Below are 22,912 nucleotides of genomic sequence, written 5' to 3'. Positions count from 1 at the left end.
ATGACACCCTGCACAAGGATCAAAAGGCATTTACACTTTCATGCAGCAGATCCATCATACTTTTAGATGTGACTGAAACAGCTGGATTTTCTGAAGTAGGCTGCTTGTTAGTTGCATTTACCAAAGCCAGCAAGGGATGAGGAGGAGCAAATTTCTACTGAAAGCCTGGGGCCCCTTTTTCACAATGGTCTCACAGTAACTTCCTCGAACAATTTAACAGCTGTCCTGGAAGACAATACGCTGCCTGGAAAGGAAAAAGTAAACTTAGATGGAGTTAGTGTACAACTCCAAATTAGGGCAGATTTGCAAGTGCTTCAACTATGCCGTTGCGAGATTTTCTTCAAAGCAGCTTGTGTATTCCCAAGTCCTGCATGTGTACCCGATATTCTATAGTATTAATGTGTGACTGCTTTTCATTACGGTCGGACTCGATGATCCGGTGGGTCTCTTCCAACCTGGTTGTTCTGTGATTCTGTGATTATAGATAAAACTCAATATTGGTGCTGGCACATGGTGCAAGTTTGATGACAGTAATTACTTATAAGTTGTATAAATATTCCAAAAAGAAGTAAACTGACTGAGAGAGAAAGCAAATATATCCTAGTCCTTACAAGAGCAACATGAACTCCATGTAAAATATGAATACATTTTAAATAATCCCACACTTACTAAATGAGCAATACAAGAGCAGAATTCCCCAGGAGAAAGTGAAGAGAGATTTTAGTTTAAGTTTTTTTTATTGTGATAACATTGCTCTGAACATCAATAAACATTGCACTGAAGTGTGGGTTACTGTACCCAAGATAATCCAGTCTTAACAAAAACCACTGTATTCTTATGATCACAGATTTGACGATTTTACACACTACCTTATTAGTGATTGAGTTGTTTAACAATCAAGTATTCTGCATCTTCAACATAAAAATGAAACAAATTATTGAAGAGAGTTTTCCCACCCTCAAAATAAACCAGCGTTTCAACTTTCATCTGGAAGTAATTAACACTGTAAAAAAAATCCAAACCAACTCAATTCTATTCACCAGATTTTAACTTTGGAAACTAAAACTTCTTCAGGCAAAAGTGACACTTTAAAGGCATCTCAAATTCACTATATGTTTCATTATGAATGCATTACGGTCATCTAGACAACTCTCATTCATTCATATGATGGCATTTTCAGAAGACTTGTATAAAATATTAACATGAAATCTCATCTCCTTTGTCTTTACCATAAGCAGATTCAGAGTTTGCTTCAGAAGTTCCATAATGGAGTTGACAAGTGTTAAAACTTTTCCAGTTGAAAACAAAAGTTTTAGGAGGATACCAATAACAAGAAGCTAAGGATACATGAGCCAAGACTGCACATGCAATTGTACGCTGTTAGGGATGAACAACCAACCTTCTGAAGTACAAACATGCTCAGTACAGTAAAAAAAAAAATATATATATCCAGAAATGTGTACCACAAATTACTGATCTTTAAATCATTACAGAAATGGGAAATGTCCAAGCCACTAACAAGTTTTGAATTGCAATGTTCCTTCTTTATTCCCAGATAGGTATCAATGACTCAGCCTCTGACATGGTTCCAATGCTAAGAGGATCTGCATCTTCAACAACACAGTCTTAACAGGGGTGTGCATGTGCCTACACATACACTTAGAAGTTCCTCTTTCACAGAAAGAATGATTTAGCTTGTGCTAATTTGAAATAGGTATAGCACAACTTGTTCTCAAACATAAGTTTCAGGCCACGTCTCTCAACTAAGGTAACAAAAGACAGGCTAACACACAATTCTTATTTAACCCACTTCATATTAATATTGCAGCACAAGCCTACAGTTTGATAGTACCGAGATGTCTTTTCTAGAGTCAGTAAAGTGCCCAGCAGTCCAATTTACAATGGTATGTAATCGGGTGCCCCCCACATTCTGCCCCTAAACAGGGTTAGCAATCCGAGAAGCCAAATGTAGAAAAACAAACCACCACCACCACCCAGCCTACTCATATCAGAAATTCTCAAGAACAATTTTACATTTTGTTGAAAAACAAATATCAAAACTGTAGCTGTTACAGAACAAAAAATAAATATTTTTAACTAAGCAACTTTTTGGACATCCCTATAATGCAGAATAAGAGGTCACCAGAATGAGGCCCTCTCTACAACCACACAACCCCCATATCTATACCAGCTTAAATTATATGCATTTGGGGATACACCTGGTACTCACTTTCCACACTGCTCGTTTACTGAGGTTCCCACCTTAAAATCCACAGCTTATCTTTATGATAAACTGAAAAGATGAATGGAACTGAAGAGAAGAAAAAAATCACCAAGCAAAAGAAAAAAAAAATCAACCAAGAAAAACAGAGCCAAAGCTTGGTAACAATCTGTCCAATTGAGAAACCCACTCCAGTTTCATGGAGTGCTTTTATTTTTAGAAAACCTGTGTAATACCAGAACCACCAAGAATAAGTTAAGCATGGCAGAGAAAATTTTGATATCCACAAAGGACTGTTTTAAGAGAGGCGGCTTCACTCCCTTCTAGACAGAATATTTCATCCCGTACTTAAAATACTTTCTTATGTTGGATTCTTACTTATTTACTTAAAAGTATTTAATGGACTTAAATGTTCAAATCCCATTGATATTCAAAGCACTTGGTGATTATGAAAGTGTCAGTTTCTAATGAAAGCTATGGAATAAAAGGTAAGCAAAACAAAAAAAAAAGTAATTATGTTTACAAGCTTCTGACAGGAAAAAAAAAAAAGCAGTAAGAGCAAAATATCCTTTGAGTTGAATCCTGTGAAATCCATTTGAACACTGACTGGATTAGTGACAGGACCAAGAATTTGCTGGAACAGTCACAGTAAGAGTTGTCCTCAGTGTACAAAAACAAGGATGCGTTTCAATTCACTTACACGGTACATTATGACATATAGGCATGTTTTCTTTCCCACTGTCAACCCCCTGCTTTGAAAGATAGGTTCCGTGTTGATTTTGCTTGCCCCCACTCATTATTTAACATTGTATAAACACAGGAATACACTGGTTTTATAAGGGGAGGGGAAAAAAATTTCATTTATACAGTGATTACCATCCCAGCAGTTCAACAATTGTCTGGCATTTGCTGGCATTACATCAGAACTGTGGGTTAAGACTACTCAGCCTGATACAACAAAAATATTCTTGAGGGTTGGGGGCAGGGGGGAGAGAAGGGAGGATAAAGTCCTCTAAATGTACTCTCTTACTGGTAGTGAAACAAAGAGAGCTCCTTTCCTACATTCAGCCCAAGTAAGCTAAAGCAGAAGGGTCAGTCCAAGCTGTCTCTGAGAACAGCAGCCCTGGTGCAGGCATGGCAGCAGATAGCCGTACAAATGTTATCTAAAGATCACTCTTACTTCCCTGGTCCCGCTGGGAACTGTGTACAGTGTGTATAGAGGAGAGCTCGCCCTGGAGCCTCATGGAAATTCCAGATGGTCCCTGGTAGAATCTTAAATGCATGGCTCCAGAAGCTTGCTTAAGGAGTGACAGAAAAGACACTGTGCCCACAAAGCCCAGGACTGATGTTCAAGTGACTGATATTTAAATGATGTTTTAAATGACTGCACTCCTTAAGCCCTCTGGGCTGGTGGAATAATACATTCTCAACATAGATTTGTCCAAAGGAGGTTAAAAGCACTAACTCAACTTAAGAAGCAAAACTGCCTTCAAGTGTTTTTGGAGAAAGAAATATTAGCTGCTTTTACAGTGGATAAACACTAGACTTGGAATGCAATTTGTTCACAGGCTCTGATCTGAACCTGAGGTATGACCAGCATGAAGTTTATGAATAACCTAAAATGTTAAAAAAAATAAAAAGAATAAGAAAGCTTTATTCTGCTCTGCAGCATTTAACCATTCTCAAACCTGGAATCTCACTATTGAGCTGCGTTTCCTCCCAGCTACTGAAAACCTGCAATACGGAATTCTGGAAAGATCTGCAGTGGACAATTAAAAAATTAAATACATATTCTATTTAGTATTACAATTCCCTGAATATGATCTGTACATACATTTTACTGGCCTACACAGCACACAAATATGCATCATCTCTGTGTTGAAAAAGTAAATAAAAATGCCAGCTCCTCAGCTCTTACAGAAATGTTCAAGGCTTTTCTTGAAAATTAAACATGACATAGCGCAGCCTGAAAACAACAAAAGCCGTGTGAGTATGTGAAGACAACTTTCATTTTAACAAGCTCGTGAAAGAGTTTAAACATTGCATGTAAGAAAAAAAAAGGAATAAGCAGCGTTAGTTTGAGCAAGAATTGTACAAGCACAGTCTTGTATGTGTGACAAAACGCATATTCACATTTAAAGAGAGATTTTATGTCATCAGAGTCAGTCAGGCTAGTAATGTCTACACATTTTCTGTATTTTAGCTGAGAAAGAGCACACTGGTCTTAGGTTCTGGCTCATTTAAAAGATAATCTACGTGCCCATCTGAACATAGACCACATTTTTCATTAATTGATCTGATACTCTATTTGGCAGTTTCCATACACTTTTTGGCTTCATTTTAGAAAAATCTACTATTAAGACTAGTAAAAAAAAATAAATCTATGTTTACAATAAGGTCTGTTTTGATGAAAATGCAAAGTCATAGTTTACCTCAGCATTTAGTTGCCCTGAAGTACTTAGGTACCATGAACATCAATGACAGGCCAATCTCAAGTGCCTTAGAACAGGTATATAGAGACAAGCAATAAAGAAACAAACATATGGAGAAAAACACCTCCCACCTCTCCAAAAAATAAACAGTAGCTTTGCATTTTCCTTATTTTAAACCAACAGAGTTAAGCAATTTCCTTAGTAAGACTTATGGTACCAATATAGGAATTAGCATCTTCATTAAGGAAGCTCTTCACATTTAAAATGAAGTTGAGTAGCTGAATATGAAATTCCATCTCCAGGTGAGAAGTACTTTTCAGGCCAGGTCGTCCATGTTAAGGTCAGGAAGAGGCTCTCTCCAATAGCAAAAAGAGCTGAATTCTGGGCATGGAAATGCAGAACTCTGTTCTTTATTAAGCAATGGAAACACATGTTCCACAAGCTCACTTAGTCTGTAATACCTAAAAAAAAAAAAAAGAAAAAAAATTGTTATTTAAAAGTCTAGTAACTGCTCAACTGCAGCCAAAAAGGAGCTTTAGAAGTATAGACCAGAAAACTATAGCCAAATGAGGCTGAAGCAATCTTCAAATTTTATTTTGCCAGTTTACTTATCAAAAAGTAAAGTTTCAGTCAAATATCCAAAGCTGTAAATCTCTGGCAAATAAGAACTTCACTTGATGTATGTAATAGGAGATCAAATCATCATTGTCACGAATTCCATTCTTTTGTAATCTCATTCCTAAGTGCTTTCTTTAGCTGAAGTAACAAAAGTGATCTTACGAAGATTTGTTTCCCTTAGTCCGTTCTTGGATCAGTTCACCCTTTGGATTCACAGTAAATATTCTGCAGTCTGGAACTCCCACTTGTATGTAGGCATACACATCCTGCAAAAAAACATGAACAAAAGCACATGCTTCAGCATTTCCTTATGGAATATGATATAAAACAATTTATTGAAAGAATAAGAAAAGCTGATCCAAAAAGGGTACAGTAAAACTGCCCCTTAAATGTCCCCCCATAGAGCAGCTAAAAATCAAAACAACAAAACCCAAAACACATACAAATTCCTCCCACCCCCCATAGGTCTTACTCCTGTTCTCAAGCATGGGACCACAAACCCACACAATGTCTACACCACATAATACCATTCCTTGTGACAGTATTTCTCTTACAATACCATATCTCTCTCTAGCTCAATTATGATAGCATTGAGCTGCAGAGAAAATACAGGATCCATATGATAAGAAAAGGGATTCAAGACTGAGGAGCACTGCATTAATACCTTTTGGTTATAAAGCTGTCCAAAATGCTGAAAGACAACATGGAAAGGTAGCAAATATTTAACAAAATCCTGAGGATATTAACACATCTTTGTAACCCTTCTCATACAAGTAGTTCTACCAGCCTTTATTTAAGGTACATGCATGAGTTTTTTCCTGAGCAAGCCCATAAAAGCACCAGTGTCCCATTGCCTTATTCAAATTTAAATAGACAGAAAAAGAAACATAGATTTCTTTTGCTTCTCAAGTACTTCATGCATTTTAACCCTGCAATTAGAAAGGGGAAGACTTACATTGGGCCTGTTTCCAAAAGCAGCATAGAAAGGCTGTTTACTGGGAGCAAATAAATTCTTGATATCATTCAAACATTCGATTTTGAATTTTTCAGGCTTCTTTTCTATTACTTCCCTAAAATAAAATTTCAACAGTCAAATTCTAAACCATGATTTGGTAGAGGGCATCCTCCTTCCCCCATTTATCTGATATTTATATTCTCGTTGCTTCCTTCTGCTACTGTTCGTAGTTATATAGACATTGGTCAGTAGTTTTCCAGGAATGATACAAGAGAGAATAAAACCATAAAACATCCACTGTTTTCCGTCATCCATAGTAAAAAAACCAAACAGGTGAATAACCTGTGTGTAGGCTAAGTAAATAGGATGAAATTCTGAGTTGTGAAGGCAGTTTATGAACTGCTTTTTCTGGAGACTACTATCTGAATCAGAAGCCCTAATCAAGTATACATAAGCTTGTTAAAATGATGTCTCTGACAAAAGTGTATAGAAGATCTATTAGTGATCTTAATGGAAGTTGCTGTCATTGTAAGCCATTAATCAGCCCTTTTTACTAAAAAAACCAAGCAAAACAAAAAAGACTTTTCTACTATAAGCTCTTCCTCTCTTGAACATACAGACTACGGATAGTTCAAAAGATCAGCCAAGTTGAACCACAGTTAAACTGAACGTTGCTTTTTAAGTAGTCACACAGGGAACACTCCCAACACCAGAAGATCATTTAGTATGACAGTCTATATTCCCCAGCTTGTTTTCTTTTCCCTCTATCTTCTGTAATAGCACTGCACTAAAATTCTTGTGGCTACACTTGAAAAGATAAACTTGTACTGATATAAACAGAACCTAATAGTAATCAGTCATGGACTATAGTGATGAAGAAAAGGAAAGGTGAGCTGATCTATGACTGATTTTGTGTTTTGTAGCCACTTTTAACACGCTCACAGAAATGCAAGTATACAAAAAAAAGTGAAATTCAGCCAGAACAAATAGCTTATAAATTATCACTAGAGGGACATCAAGTCTCAGCAGCAAATCTAGCACAAAGTGGAATGTTTGGTTACAGCTGTAATAGTCAGCATGCCAAATTCTCTGATATGAGGGGATGGATATGTGAAATCCCACATGCTTACCTATGAAAGGCAGAAAATAAACTGCTGGGGGACAACATGAGAGGGCCCCTGGGAAGAATTGTTCCTTTGTCATTCACCCAGTGGAGGTATCCTCTGGTCATATCTGCCATCCCAATGGCACGGGCAGAACAGTACAGAAACTTGTAGCCATTTCTAGAAAAGAATTATCAACTTAGTTCCCACTCCAGCTGAAGAGTTTCTTGGCAAATGTAAGTACACAGTTATAGCCATGTCCAGAGGCACCGGTTCAGGTATTTACTCATTGCAGTGCTCCACACATACACAAGGAAAAGACCGTTGCACTTCTAAAAAATCTGCAAGCAATATAGTAGTTTGAATACACAACTCAAAGCTGAGAAACAGGAAATGCATAAAGAACAGGGATGGTAACACTCAGATTACACAATTACATGGACAAGATCGCGTTTAAATAAATGCTGTATTGGTTTTATCCAGCTTCTTTCAGCTCAGCTGTAGGAAGACAGCAATTATTTAAATTATCTGTATCACATAATATTGGATACCAGATCTCTCTTGGACGTGAGGTTTTCTTTCAGGTTGTTAGCAGAATTTGCAGCGTAGAGTGAACAACTGAGAATAAGAATCACTCATCAAGCCCCTAAATTTTTGCTGAAGACTTTGTACGTTCACTTTTTATACAGATTTGTACGTAGTTACTGCATACACAAAAGGCTTGAGTATTTATATGTATTTTCAAAGACCTCATTCAACCTGTAATTCCAGAACTAGTCTTCTGTTATGCACTGAATAGCCTCAACTTTGTTTTGTATGTCCTGTGGACTGCAAGGGGCTACAGACAAAGTTTACCTCTATTTAACACAGCAAAGGTCAACAAAAGATTCCAAGACCCCAAAGATTTTCAGTGAAGAAAGACTACTACGCTTAAAAATAAATATAAAAGCCAACTATTTTAAGTGGATCGTGAAGTATTTAACAGTTGATTGTCTTGCGATCCTCAGTAGCAAGTGTCTCTGGCATCACTATATTTTTTGAAAATAGTTTGCTAAACAATGGACCAAATCTGAAAGGAGAGGAAAACAAACGCAGATTTATTCTGCCCAAAGTTACTGGATAAATATTATAAAGCTATACATCTCTCAGGTGAACAGTACATTTGTAAGGGTGTGGTTCACACCACTTCTGAACTAAGCAAACACCTCATCACTGCTGCAATAGGGAAGTCATCTTTCCTCTCCTTCCTCCCTCCCCTTCTGTAGTCATATAGGCTGTTTCTACAGGTTCTTGCAGACCACAAGGTGCGCATGTTCAGTTGACTAACCCAGCGAGAGGAAGGGGAAATTGCTGTTTTACTAAATCACTTTATTGTTTTACTGAACTGCATCAGCTTATGTCAGAAGCACAAAATGACAGAAAACTTGGGCCAGCCCACCAAACTTCCCATTTTAGCATAGCAAGTTGTAAATTAGATTTCACGTTCTGCAGAAAACCTATCTTAAAGTGTATTCACTTGAATTCAGCAGCAAATACATTAAAACACAATGCATTGGAAGGACACTATTTTTAGGGCTGAACTTGGACTATACCATGTTTATAATGGGCTTTGTGATCAACCTGAGCTGGTGGAAATGGACATGACTGAGAAATTATTGTTATTATGATGCTCTTCTCTGTTAACAACAATATTACACATTGTTTTTTAAAACTAAAATGCAGAATCTAACATTTGAGTGGAACTAGCAAAAGTGGTGGCTTCCATTCCTGTAAATGCACACATCCGGGGAAGGAACTTAGTTTTGTTTGTGAATGACAGAAGTAACTCACTTACCAACACCTGGACCAACAAATTATAACAAATTGCAGAATTCTCAACAACAATCCAATTATCTGCCCATTAATAGCCAAATTCCAGAAAACCCAACTTGTGGCACAGATTACATACTCACTCATTTATGGAATGGTAGAGTTTTGCAATGCCCTGATGAGTCCAGTCCTTGCCAAACTGAGGGAGAATCTGTCCTAAAGCATCAGACCTAAAAGCAAAGTCGGAAACAGCTGATACTAAGTATATCAGTTTTGTTAAAGACAACCACTAATGAACATAAAATTTATGAGTATTTATAGAAATAGAAGGTCCTAATTACTTCAAAAGAAAATTAGTAAATACTCCAGACAGAGCTATCAGTGGGGCCATAAAGCACAAGTTAGTTTCCAGGTTAACCTACGGCTCCTAAACCTGCAGTCATCTAACTGAAAGGGCAGTAGTCATACAATAAACACCACCTCTGTCTTGTTCTTTTAAGACATTTTCTAGTTTGCTGTAAATGCAAATATAAATTAAGATCAAAGAAACAAGTGCTTTCCATAACTGCTAGTGAATATCCCTCAAAGCAATTTGATTTAAGAATACTTTATTCTTATTTTGGAAAGCAGAATAAGATCAACAAAGCAAAATAAAAATATTACAGAAAAGAAAAAAAACCCAACAATACTTACTTGGTTATTGTTCCATCAATGTCTGATATGATGATTTTGTCATTCCAGTTCCAGAGGTATATTGTTCCTGCACAACGGCAAGTCCCTTGATACTGGGTTGTAATACTAAACACAACATCATTAGGGCCATCTCTGAGCTTCAACTTTGCCTTTAGGATAAATAAAATAATTGAAAATATAAGTTGCCCTTTCTATACAATTTTTAGAATCATGAACAAGCTATAGAAAATGGCTTGTATATTCTTCCTCATCTATTTTGATTAACTCATTAAAAAATGAACCACTGTTTAACACTGGTACAGTTTTGCTGGTAAAGTCTGTTTTGTAGTCTGGGTAATGTGTTTGTCCATAGCTCCTGTATCTGCATACAGCAACACTGATTGCACGAGTAATAAGACATTTCATTCTCAGCTACTTTAATTCTTGCTATAACAGCAGACTTACGGTACTAGCGAACAGGGAGTTCTGTTTCATATAGTATACAATAGTATTTTCAACTTAGTGGATGCTTTCCTCAAAATGCTTCTGTGATGAACACCATATATTTAGACAGTAGCAGAACTAGCCTGCAAGTCAGAATGTCATGAATAAACTGCATATCAACTTAGTGTACAGTACTAGCCTGTTAAGATCCCAGGACATCCAAACTGCAGAAGCCAACAATATCAGGTTTCTTTTAAATCTTAATGTAGAAGTTTAATCATAGAACTTTCTAAGAAATTATTTTTTTATTCAAACAGATTCCTAAAAAACATAACAGAAAAAAAAAATTCCCTGCAGCTGCCCATACCAGCACTAGAAAATACTTGATTCCTTTCTAAGTTTTAAATTTCCCCATTCCTTTTTCCAACTAGCAAGTAATCCGAAGATAATTTTTTACTTTGTGAAATGTACTTAGATGTGGTTTCTAAAAAGCAGAAAAAGACTAACAAAATTAAACAGAGTGGAATTCTGAAGCTCCCTATGCACATAGAAGGCATACCACTTACTATTTGGTCCGAAGACAGTCTAAGAGACTTCTTGTAAGATGTAATGTTCCCATGGGTTGGATGGTCTACTGGGGCAGAATCTATTTTCAGGGATTCCTTCAACTCCTGTGATGCTTCATCACTAGAAGAATCATCTTCTGGAGGTCTAGCATGACATTAACCAGAATAAATATAAACTACAGAAAACTCTTCTTTAATGGTGTAAGATTCTTATGCAAGAGTAATTTCTGCTTACGCTGAGGATTTTCCACTAGTCTGATAGCATGGATTAACCAAGTCCATGGTCTAGTGAATGCCCAGATAAAGCCAGTAGATGCTAATAAGCAAACAAGACTGGTAACGTGCTAATATTGGTGGAGCTCTAAATACTCCTATTACTAGATGGCTCCGCACATGATCAGTTTAGTAAAGAGACAGTGTCAAGTGATCTCTAGTACTGTGTTGATGAATTAGGTAAACTGTAGATGAAAAGGAACATTGAATGAGTTAACAGTGCTTTGTTTCTTAAAAAGGCTGCCACGGCTACTATGTAATTTAAACTGTAGTTAAAAGCTAAGAGTACCTCACCTTTTAAGGTTTTTCACACACTTATTTCTCTGCTGATTAGAGATTTCAAGGTTAAAAGCAGCATTTAATTTCTCTGAAGTTTTCAATCACAATATATTTAGTTTCTTAATCTTTAAGACAACAATTACATGTACAAGTATCTTCCTATAATCATGGGAGAATACGACTATGCATAATAAGTTACCTACACTAGGCCAGTTTTGTGCTAAATACTGCTAGTTTTCAACCACAATCTTGGGCAATTTGTGCACTGTAATTAAAACCATTTTATTGTTTAATTATTTAATGTTACAAAAAATGCACATGGTTTAAATCACTCACATAATATTAGGCTTTTACAAAAAAACCAAAAAAGAATGACAAAAAGTATCTCAGAAACAATACCACTAGCCCACTGATAAAGCGTACCACATATGTCTGTCTTGTTCTGTCAGTTATGTTACAATTTAAGAAGTAAACACAATAGGATTTAGGAAATAACTACTGTACTCTTAGTTCCTACAAAGTTTGCTGCCACATTATTTTGCCGAATTGTTTGCCAAACACATGGTTCCTCTTCAGTAGCTTAGAGGAAAATGTTTCTTCCACAGTAAATTCCTACTAATTCTTCATGCAAATTAAAAAAAGAAAAAAATAGAAATGGACACTAATCAGTCCACAAAATAGTCTTCAGACAGGAACACACCTACTATTAACCTGTTCTTTTATCGTTGCTGGCAGTTCGTTTGTTCTTTGTGTCTCAGTTTTCCCCTCTTTTGCCTCTGGTATCTAAAGCAACATGATAATAAGAAACACATGGACATTCTAAGCATTTTAAACTGATCAACGTGAATGCATAGTTGAGTTAAGCAAATAGCTATCAATATAGTACATTAAATATATAAAGCCTTAGAATCCTTCATTTGGTAAAATATTTAACAAAAGGATGTTTATGAATAAATGATCCATTAAAGCTTTTTATTATTTCAGGAAACAGAACTCTCTATGTCAGAAGTTGAGAACTACTAGTTTAATGTGATAAATTTAGCTTTAAGCCTCTAAGCTGATAAAATTCACTTTTTTGAGCGGAAAGTACATTTAAGGCACATACTCAAAGTTTAGAAAGTTTGCTTTAGTCTAAAGTGGTGTGCCTCAGCATAACATCTATTATGCAACACAACACCTACTTATTTGTGTATCTGTTTCTAAAATATTACTGATGAGACTTAAGGGTAGCTCTGACAAGTACTTACAGCTTAGATCAAAGAATTTTAAGAATATTGTGTAACAGATGAATATAATAATATTTCTTAAAACAACGCATAACAGGAAATAAAGATGTGCTGCTTAAGAATATACAGAAGGAGATACCGCTACTGCAACACCGAGTAGCCCTCAGCTGGCAATCGGTGACACAGAGCTACATGAGCAATATTCTGAGGCACTTGATAGATTACATTTTTCTTTTCATTTAACAGCTAAGAGATTAAAAAAAAAATAATCAGAATAGTTCTCAGTTACCTGTTTAGTCATGCTTTCTCTCTTGCGCCAGAACCACCACCTGCCAGACTTCTTTGGCATCTTTTCTTTGACCCAAGACTCAACAGTAGCCTGAAAAAATGGGCATAATTTTAATGTGTATACAAAAACAGAGATAATCATTTGTCACTACATACAAAATCATAAATGTATTGATTTACCTTGGGCAAACTCTTCTGAAACACCTGCAAACTCAGAATCATTGGTGCAGCCAATGCCCAGTTGTAATACCTGTTTTAAAACATATTATTGATAAAATATTAGAAAACCTGACTAGAGGCAAGTAAGTATCAGTGTGCAAACTGTCTTTTTGTGGATGAAAATATGTATTTGCTGCCAACAACTAATATTAAAGTTCTCTGCAAAGTTACTTTAATATATATAATTCAACAACAGTGGCAATTACTGAAAAAAAAATCTTACTGCAGTTAAAGCTAAATTTAAAGCAAATCTTCAGTTCAAAATCACTCTCTTTGAGAAACAGATCCATCAAAACCACATATTGCAATGGAAGTTGAGAAATGCAGTCACTTTAAAGGACAGATTTTAACTGAGATCTTCTATGCCCTAATTACACGACAGAAAAGGAGTTTACCTGTTATAAATCCTTATAACCAAATTAGGATTGTCTATGAGTCCAGGGTTTTCAGCAAATTCATGATAAGTAATAATATGTTCCATGAATTTTTCTGCAACAGAAGCAGATTTTAATTCAAAACAATAATACAAAATCCCAAGATGTCTGAAAACGCTTTCTTGTCATTTCAGAGCCTTGTTGATCTTACAGCATCACGCAAGATATGCTAATATGGTGTATCTGTAAAGAGTCTTGTGACTGCCTCCTTCGTAACAGGGAAAGCCTCATACTAGTCACTTTAACAGTAACAGTAGTAAGAATTAAGAAATTAGAAGAGCAAGGATAAGAAGGAGGTAGGAACTAATTCAGTTTGCAGGCTGGAAAAAAAAAAAAGAGAGCTATGTTTGCCTAAGTAAGTTTTCTTTAAAATTATGGTAGGTAAGGGGCCTACAAACTACACTGAAAGCAGAGAGTAAAGCATGTCAGCTTTTAAGGGTTTTTTAAATCACCAACTATTAATAGCATTGTCGTGACTACAGGTTTGCAGGAATTCATAATTTAGTGTAAGACCCCTGCAAGGAAAATGTATTTTTTTCAAATATATCCAATATTACTATCACATTACCAAAAGAGCTGTTCTGAGACTTTATTAATAAGCATTTAAATTTCATTTGCTGCATTAGAGACTGGATGACTAAAACATAATACTAAAAATGCTGCAGCATGTGGGCATGAAAATTATGTGCTCCTAGAAGATCCTTCAAAAATGCATACAACTTTAGCGTTAGAATCAGAGTGTTGAGCGAAGAATCAGCTGGTAAAAAAAGGTAAAGGTTAGCAAACATTTAGGATAGGAAAAGAGACTGAGAAAAGATAGTCCAACACAATAGTCGAAATTTTTTTAACCATTTAAGAAGAAAGTATCAGGCAATTGGAAACAATACAAATTGTGAAAATGTATATAGGACAAAGCAAGTATTTGCAGACAAGCCACAGTGGGGCGTCAGATATGCAATAGGTAGTGCAAAAAAACAGACTGAAAGCTTCTCAAGACATCAACTACTCTTGATTAATTTGAAGTTAGATTCTGCTATCTCTGCTTGGCAAAGGCTTGACAATTTTAGAAAACGAAAGATTATCCATTCCCTTTTCAACATAAGCATAATAATAAGCAAAGCCTTTCAAGGTAGTAATCAGAGCATTCAAGCCACTTCATTTGTTAAGCTCTCTGAGTTTTATTACTGTTTATGTTTTAGTCTTTCACATACCTTTAGAAATCTCTCCATTTTCATTGAGACCGCCACAAAGTGAAAGTGTAACATCAGGCAAGTCCATAGCAGAATCAGACATGCACTCTGTACCACTATCAGCAGCAGCACTTCCTACTGATTGGGGTGACTGGGAACCAGAAAGGGTATCTGACTCTGTCCACTGCCTGAAGCCCGGATCAGAATCACTAAAGAAAAGAAGTCCACATTTCCCGTAAGTATTTAACTTGCAATAAAATATATAGATTTTAGGCTACAGAACACACCATATGGTTACTCAAAAAACCCCTAAATCATCCTGCTGTTGCATTTACAACATAAATTTCAAATCAACCAAAGAAACAGACACAAACACCCCCCCCAGCCCTTTATAATACTGGAAGATGGACAGTTTCCAGTTCACCTGTCATTCAGCTAAATTGGGAAGTAATTACATTTCTCTTGCTTGCAAGAAAATTGGATTTTCACAAGGAAAAGATCCTTCTGTTGGCACAGAACAATGCTATGCTCCTCAAAATCTTTACCAGAAAGCCACATAATAAGAAGAAAAGGAAAAAAGAAACAGACATTGCCTGATGTTTTTTGAACACCATGTGTTTGGAAGAAGTACAATAGAAAAGAAAGGGGGCCTTTGAAACAAAAAATATCACATTGTCATCTAAGGTTAGAATTATTACCTTGAACTCAAATAAGCTAATAAGAAAGTACTCAAAAATTTGCAATTTTAGTTTTAACGTAAACCAATAGACGCTTCTTCCTTATTAAGCTGGGCTTTTACAAAGCTGTTACTAGACAGTTATTCTTTTGGGGAGTATTTTAGGAATATAAAATGCTTTGATTGCATAAAAAACTCCTAAAATAAACAACAAAGTAAATTTTGAGACAGAGCTGCCTTGCATAAAGATAATCAGATTTTTTAAGTCTTTTTGATATTAAAAAAAAGTTGTACAGGATATACAGGGCATGCGAAAAAAATAAAGTGATGTGTGCTTATCTAGAGCTAGCAACACAGCAAAATAAAGTTTTGGTGCAGTAAGAGTGTGCAGTTTAAACCTCCTCTATATTTGCAAAACATTCAGGTTCCACAAAAATGAAAACTTTCAGTAATGACCTCCCACATGATCTGTAAGTGTTTCTGGCCAAAACAAAATCAGATTTTCATAATGACATCAGTACTAACTACTCCACAAAAACTTAGAAACCTGAAGACCAGTTCTCTTTATCAGAACTAGCTCAATGAACACCTAAATCATACATGTAATAACTCACAAAATGCAACTGTAAGATAACGCTAGATCCATAGAAACTTAATTTCAAATCACCTTTTGGGAAAGTAGAGTGCTGCAACTTCAGGTTCCAAAGCCTTTAGGTCATCCAAGTAAATATCGTCAGGCCCCTGATGATGACTTCGCTTGTGCACCCCTGTTAATTTTAACAATAAAGATTACTAAGATGAAGCTATCCAGACACTTTAGATATCAACACAACTGTGGAAGATTCGGACTTACTTGTAGCATTTATAAATCCAAGGGTTTAATTACAGTTTTATTCAGGTAAGACTTTAAAACAGAAAAAATCAAAAGGTGTATTCATACTTTTTCTACTGTGGCCTCAAATTTGGCAAGATCACACTGAAGGAAAGAATCAACAGCTTTATTATATATACCTTTCTTTTTTGAAGGAGAATCAACTTTTGCTGCTGGCTTTGTTTCTGATAAAGGGTCCACCAACAGTCTGGAATGATGATCAGCATCTAAAGGCAACGAATCTTGTGGCTCTATGATTGCAGAAGCAAGAGAATCTTTAACATCCATCTGCTTAAGCAGAGGATGAGTTCGTGGCTCAGGTTTCAGCACTGTACAGACAGAATCTTTCACATCATCATCATCATCAACTTCATCAGAGCTGAGGATGACCCTAAAATGAGTCTTCTCTGATGGAGTAATGGTAGCCGTTCTGAGATGTTCCAGTTTCTCTTTCTTGCTTATCTGAAAAACAAGACTCTAGTCAATCCTTCCACTTCAGATTTGTTTTAATCTGGTCTAAACACTAAAATCATACCCACGGTACAGGTCCCTGTCACAAGTAAACCCAGTAAGAATTTACACGTCTTTAGCAACATAAAACAACTTCCTTATTAGCAAATTTCCCTGCAACAGAAGCTTCATACTGGCTTATTTACAAGTCCAGTAAAGAAACTGGCAAAGAAGAAATGCTACCTTGACCAAACCATGGCAAGAAAAAAGCATAAACACAGACACACCAGGGCTTCTATGACCAGCTATCAAATTAACACTATTAAGGCCACAGTTCCTCTGGGATGACCTGAAACTTAGACTAAAATAAAGGAATTCTATAAAGTTGCCATCTGCAGTGTCTAACTAAAACATCAAAGTTTTCAGACTTTTACTGCTAGGTTTTAGAGAGTTACTTTTCTTACCAGCTTTTGAACTCAAGAAATTCGACTACCAGCCAGCCACAAGGGGGTGCTACTTTCCTACTTCAGCTGAATTAATCTGAAAGCAGCGAGACTCCCAGTTCTCTCCTAGAGCACAATTTTAGATACGCCAAAAATCAGAGATAATAAATAAATTTACCTTGGTTGATTCTGGAAATCCTCCCCATGTCCATTCCATGTGAGATTCAGATCTGAACAAGCTCTCAGCAGGCTTAACTTCCAGTTCTGAATCACTTTTAGGGCAGACTGGCTCAGAGAAAGGGCTAGCAAATCAACAAGAACAAAAAAAAAAGAAAAGAAAAAAAACCTACAGTGTTTAAAATGCATTTGTTGTGCAGCTACTGTTGGTAGAGTTTTCTACAGTTTAACAGAGCTTCAATTATTTGGTGACATGGCAAGAAGCCCAGCAGGGTTTTCAGACAGTGAGAAACTAGGTTAAAACCAAAATCACATTAAAGGACTTACACAGCAATCACCCTACACAGGTTCCTCCACTACATCTGCAGTGTAGGTATAGCTCTCCCCTCAGCCCAGGCTCCATTTTTCAAAGAAAACAGAACAGAAGTTTATCTAAAAGCAAGGCTGAAATCAGCTTTACTTCCCTTCTCTCTGTAAAAATACAGCATTTAAGATTGGTATGCCAAGACTTGAATAATAAAAGTCCTGCAAACTTAACTCACAAATGCATGAAACAACACCAACTCCTGTTGCAGGGAAAATGACATTACGATAACTTTGGAGAGGGAAGGGAGACTCCCTGAAAACTTCCTTCATGTGTTCAGACTACACGACCTTTTAAAGTTCCATTCTATTTTCCCTACAGTAGTTGCTATCCATAAATCAGAAAAAAAACTTCTGAAGTTTACTTTAGCCAAGATTACTTTTGATCTTAGGGAAGAAAGGAAACACAAGAGATTGTTTTGAAGCAGCAGTTAGTGTTGGGACAAGCCCAGGTCAATTTTACCTTGAATAGGGCAATTATTTATATGGATTATTATAGAAATGCTGCTCTTTCTACATTTTGACTTTCAAAGAGTATTTTGGTGACTTGTTGTGGTTTCATGTATACAGCTAATTATTTGAATTTTAATTGTAAGGACCAGAACTGGACACAGCACTCCAAGAGTGGCCTGACCAGCGCTGAGTAGAGTGGGATGATCGTATCGCCATCACTGCTAGTGACATCCCTGCAGATGCAGCCCAGTATCCAATTTCCCTCTATTGCTGCAACAGTGCTCTGCTCAGTCACATTCAGCCTGCTGCTCCCAGGTCCCTTTCAGGAAGGCTGGTCCCCAGCAACACAGATGCAAGCCTTTACTGGGTTCTTTGGATATGTCATCCCAGGTGCAGGACTTAAGAGTTGTCTTTGCACTTCTTGCACTGGAAGAGATTTCATCTTGGTGAAAGAAAAATTTTTTACAGTGAGAATAACCATTCACTGGAACTTTCCCAAGGACACCGTCCCCATCACAGATTTTCAAGTTGTGACTGGATAGGGTGCTAGATAATTTATCTAATCTTTCAAATGAGAGGTTGGATCAGCTGGGCTATTCTATGCTTTAGTACTGAAAATTTTACAGTAACTCTTAGAGGTATTTAATTTATAGAATTTTTTTTCCCCTTACAAAATTCCTGCAAAAATGGTTTATTTAATGCCATATCATATTTGAAACTTTCTGCATGTTTGTGCATCCAGTTTTGTAATATCACATAAAAATAAACTGATCACAATTCAGACTATAAAAATAGACAGTACACATACTGGATCACAATCCAGACAGTAAAAAACTCTCATATTACTCTGAGGGACACCATAAAATCCAACAGGTCTACAGTAGCAATTCATTATCACATTGTCAACTTCAAGCTTTTATCATCCAGGGACACAAAAAGGAAACCATTTAGAGACTCCCTCCTGCCTAGTTCTCCTTTAACAATACACATACATACTTGTTTTCACAGGAAACAAACTCATTTTCACTGTGCGCAAAATAATTTGTTCTGGTTATATCACAAGTCAAGTGGAAACCATGCACACACATTAACTTGTTTCTAAGCCTGATTTTTAATATTCAGCAGTACTTGCAAAAGACTGAATAGCTCAGGGCTTTGAGAACCTAAGCCTGTTTCACTTGCCCTGAAGTTTAAGTTTTCCATTACCATTCTCAGGAAGAAGCCTTTAGTCAGAAGGCCAATGCTTGTAATAGTGATCTATTCATGCTAACACTCCAACAGAGACAACAGAATTCCAGTAACTATCAAATCCTCTGTTCTGAAATAAAGTACATCTCAAGTTTAGGATCAAGCTTTATCTCCAGTAATTTGCACTACTTCATCTGTCAAAAGCTAACTTACATACTCGGCACTTCTGCCTTATATCAAATCAAGCATTCCTTATGCTAGGGTGAATCATACAAACACATTCATTTTCCATGTCCTTCTCAACCTAAGGAAACCTTAGTAACTGTAATTTCTTTCTTTAATACTGAATTTTAGTAATAAATAGGTTTTTTTCATTTGAAAAAGGACATAATACCTCTTAATAATTATTCATCTGTATACACATGACAACATTACAAGGTGACTTACTTCTCCAGAGGGGACCACTCTCCATCAGATAAGGGGTAACGATCCTTCGAGTGATAAAGCAAAGATTCTTTTTGTTCTTCGCCCTTTGGTGATGAATTTGAGGATCCTCTGGGGAGATGTAGGAGACAAAGACAGCTATAAGATATCTGCATTATTAATTAAGTTAGAAAAGTTACTTCTGTTATTAAAATCCCAAATGAAGAGAGGAATGTATAGCTTAAAAAGTTCATTGTTTGCAACACACCTTTATATAACTTAAAAAGCATATAACTATTATTATTACTGAAAATATTGCAATTTTAAAAAATCTATTATTCTTGACACACAGAAAGTTTATTTGGAAGAAGTCAGAATATCATAAATGATATTACTCTGTACAGCCAGCTAATATTATCAAAACCCAAAGATTAACAGAAGATTTCCACATAACATTTACCATGTAAACCTTAGGATCACTGGAAAAGTTAAACAGAATAGGTAGTTTTGACAATGCACTTTACAACTGCACATTTCACAAATTAAGGAAACAGGGGTAGGTATTAGCCACATGGTTTACCCAAGAGTTTACAAATTTATATGAATTACAAGCAGCTGGAGTACTGTACTTTTCTAAACAGCAGAGTTTGTTTTGTACTGGGCAAGTCTACTCAGTATCTGTAACAGAAAAACCTCCAAACAATCAACAGCAAGACCCACTGAGCAGGCATGCACTGTATTGTAAACAGTCCCTTTTAAGCTGAAAAAAATAGGCATTCTTGAGATACAGCTAACTTGGTTTGAGGTTAGACCAAGGTCATCATGATTATACAGAGGACGGAATACAAAATAAGCCTGAAATTTGAGTGTAAAATGCAGTACAAATTATTTTAAGCCATTATTATGAAAGAAGAAAGAAAAAGTAATTTTCTTCCATAGCAACATGGTTGCATTCGACTTGTTTTGTAATGCTGCAGCTCATTTGTCTTATGGAGAGAGAAAAGGAAAGATTTTAACGTTTTCTATTAAAATACATAAATATTTAGAACTTACACACTTAGTTAATAGAGCCCATTAGATCTTACATAGTCACAGTGATCTACCACATTTGCACAAGTCTTTCATTTGGATGACAGTCTAGACTGCATTAAATACTGAACCCTAAAAACGTCTTAATAGTTCCACTTCTTATTCAGCAGTATTATTCTCATGAAACCAGATGATGACAGCTTGACTTGAGATGAGAGCTGCAGAGACTGCACATCCTCTGTATTCATAAACCAAGCTGTGATGTAAGTACATTTCATACCATCTTAGTATCCAGTGCTAAGTAACTCCAAAAGAGGATAAAGGTACTGAACAATTAAAGACAATGGAATTGACCAATTAAATAAATTTTACAAGTATTACAGAGAGGTCTTTAATGTTATGCCTTCAGAGGGGGCTGCAATGACACACAGGTGCTATTGAACAGATTTTATTCACTGGGAATTAGCAACTGAGCTCATATAAAGCATCAAAAAATCAAATTTCATCCCTAAGTGGATAATTTTGAAGGTTAAAAATGCAAATGCTGTCAAACTACTGAAAATAAGAGGGTAAAAAATCAGTATGCATCAACTTATAATTGAGTTGCACTAGCAGTTCTAAGCTATTTACTTCGCAACATTTATAAACAGTGCTACCATTTTTCATCCTTATCCACTTTATACATGGTCTAAATATATATATAGAAGATTTTAGAGACAGATAACTACTTTAACATTTTTAGCACAGGAGAAATAATGTCCTCTATTTCTGAGTGTATATATTAATCTCAGCTCTCCTGGTATTATCTTAGGTAAGACAAGCACTAATAACATATGTAAATAATAGCTTGAAAAGACAAAGGATATCTTCTTTTTTTTAAGTTACATAAGCTCTGGGAAATGGATTTTCCCAAGGAACAGGAAACTGCTTGTTTTCCACTTTACAAGAATAGAACTAGATAAGACATTACATCCTGGTGCCTGTGTCTGAATTTTTGACCTTCCTGTTGGAACATCAGTCTCCCTTTTCCTTTCCCGGTGTCAATTTCAAATCTGAAGCTATGTGTAGTAAAAGTAATACCTAAAAAAACATTTATAACTAAAAAAAAAACCCCAAAACAACAAAAAAAACGCCAAACCAAACAAACTCTCTGGTATCATCTTACAGCTGGTATCATCCTACATACATGTGAAAACAGAAGTTAAGAAGTGTTTTTCTCACCACCTTATCTTCAGTTGAGCAAAAACTGTCTATGCCTATAGCAAAGCTTTTTAATTTGTGCCTTACTAGCCCACTGGAATGACTGCATATGAACTCCACTAACAGATACATAGCCACAAACCTACTGTCTTCTGGGCTTTCATTATGACAATGTATTTTTTCAGTCCTGCATTTACTTGCTGTTCACAAGAAAACTGCATTCTTTTAAAAAATCTTCTTCCTTACACATCATAACGCTCTTCTCTGACTGAGAGTGCATTTCTATGTCTGTTTCTGTCTATACTGTTATATATTTTTAAAAAAAATGTGGTTTACAAATAAAAAGTCTTTTCAATCTGTCATTACGAAGGTTGCGAAAAAAAAAAAACAGAGTAACCTTTATGGACATACCACGGTCTGTTCAGCAATGACGAAAAATTTGACATTTCAGTCAAAGCTACAGTTTTTTTATTAATCTATAGTCAAACTAAGATAAATGCTAGAACAGCAATTTGAATTCTAAAACACTGGGTGAAAAAGCCCTTGTCAGCATGACATTCCCGAATTCTTCATACATTTGTAATAATTTATTAAATAAAGAATAAACAATGCATGGTTTATATCTTCTTTCTTCCTGTACTTCATGGTTATTTTTATTTTTGACAGCCTCACTGTGACAGGTTATTTTTGTCTTAATGCTCTCACTTTGCTTTTCTTAAACCGGAAAAAAGGAGCAAACGAAAAATCTCAAACCAAACAAAACATCAGTTCCCAGACTTCAACAAAGAGCGAATATCAAAAGGACTTTTCCTTAACGTAAAAAATGACAATGAAAAAAGAAGGCAAGTGAACTAAGAAAACCTCAAACATTCTAGAAATCTATAAAATCCAAATTTTGTTTGTTGTGTTT

At 35.9% G+C, this 22,912-nt stretch overlaps 1 protein-coding gene across 4 annotated transcripts in view; it reads right to left on the bottom strand.

Annotated features, from left to right (window-relative positions):
- The window catches only part of LPIN2 (lipin 2), a 492,308-nt gene that overhangs the window by 451,408 nt on the left and 17,988 nt on the right, over window positions 1-22,912 (bottom strand). For 2 of the 4 annotated variants that reach the window (XM_069853930.1, XM_069853929.1), the window contains exons 5-20: window positions 19,798-19,905; window positions 17,348-17,471; window positions 16,417-16,738; window positions 16,073-16,172; window positions 14,751-14,938; window positions 13,501-13,594; window positions 13,067-13,136; window positions 12,888-12,977; window positions 12,073-12,155; window positions 10,821-10,965; window positions 9,832-9,980; window positions 9,282-9,368; window positions 7,357-7,509; window positions 6,227-6,341; window positions 5,434-5,537; window positions 719-5,114 (exon numbers count right to left, since the gene is read on the bottom strand). In XM_069853930.1, the coding sequence (XP_069710031.1) occupies window positions 4,970-5,114; window positions 5,434-5,537; window positions 6,227-6,341; window positions 7,357-7,509; window positions 9,282-9,368; window positions 9,832-9,980; window positions 10,821-10,965; window positions 12,073-12,155; window positions 12,888-12,977; window positions 13,067-13,136; window positions 13,501-13,594; window positions 14,751-14,938; window positions 16,073-16,172; window positions 16,417-16,738; window positions 17,348-17,471; window positions 19,798-19,905 (2,077 nt within the window). In that variant the 3' untranslated portion in view covers window positions 719-4,969. Of the gene's footprint in view, window positions 1-718; window positions 5,115-5,433; window positions 5,538-6,226; window positions 6,342-7,356; window positions 7,510-9,281; window positions 9,369-9,831; window positions 9,981-10,820; window positions 10,966-12,072; window positions 12,156-12,887; window positions 12,978-13,066; window positions 13,137-13,500; window positions 13,595-14,750; window positions 14,939-16,072; window positions 16,173-16,416; window positions 16,739-17,347; window positions 17,472-19,797; window positions 19,906-22,912 lie in introns of those variants that run through there. The other 2 variants (XR_011337174.1, XM_069853931.1) reach the window with 2 other exon arrangements.

Source organism: Phaenicophaeus curvirostris, chromosome 3 (genome assembly GCF_032191515.1).
Source record: "Phaenicophaeus curvirostris isolate KB17595 chromosome 3, BPBGC_Pcur_1.0, whole genome shotgun sequence".
NCBI classification, from domain to species: domain Eukaryota; kingdom Metazoa; phylum Chordata; class Aves; order Cuculiformes; family Cuculidae; genus Phaenicophaeus; species Phaenicophaeus curvirostris.
Note: the sequence above shows the minus strand (reverse complement) of the source record. Positions and strands in the feature narration are given on the sequence as shown.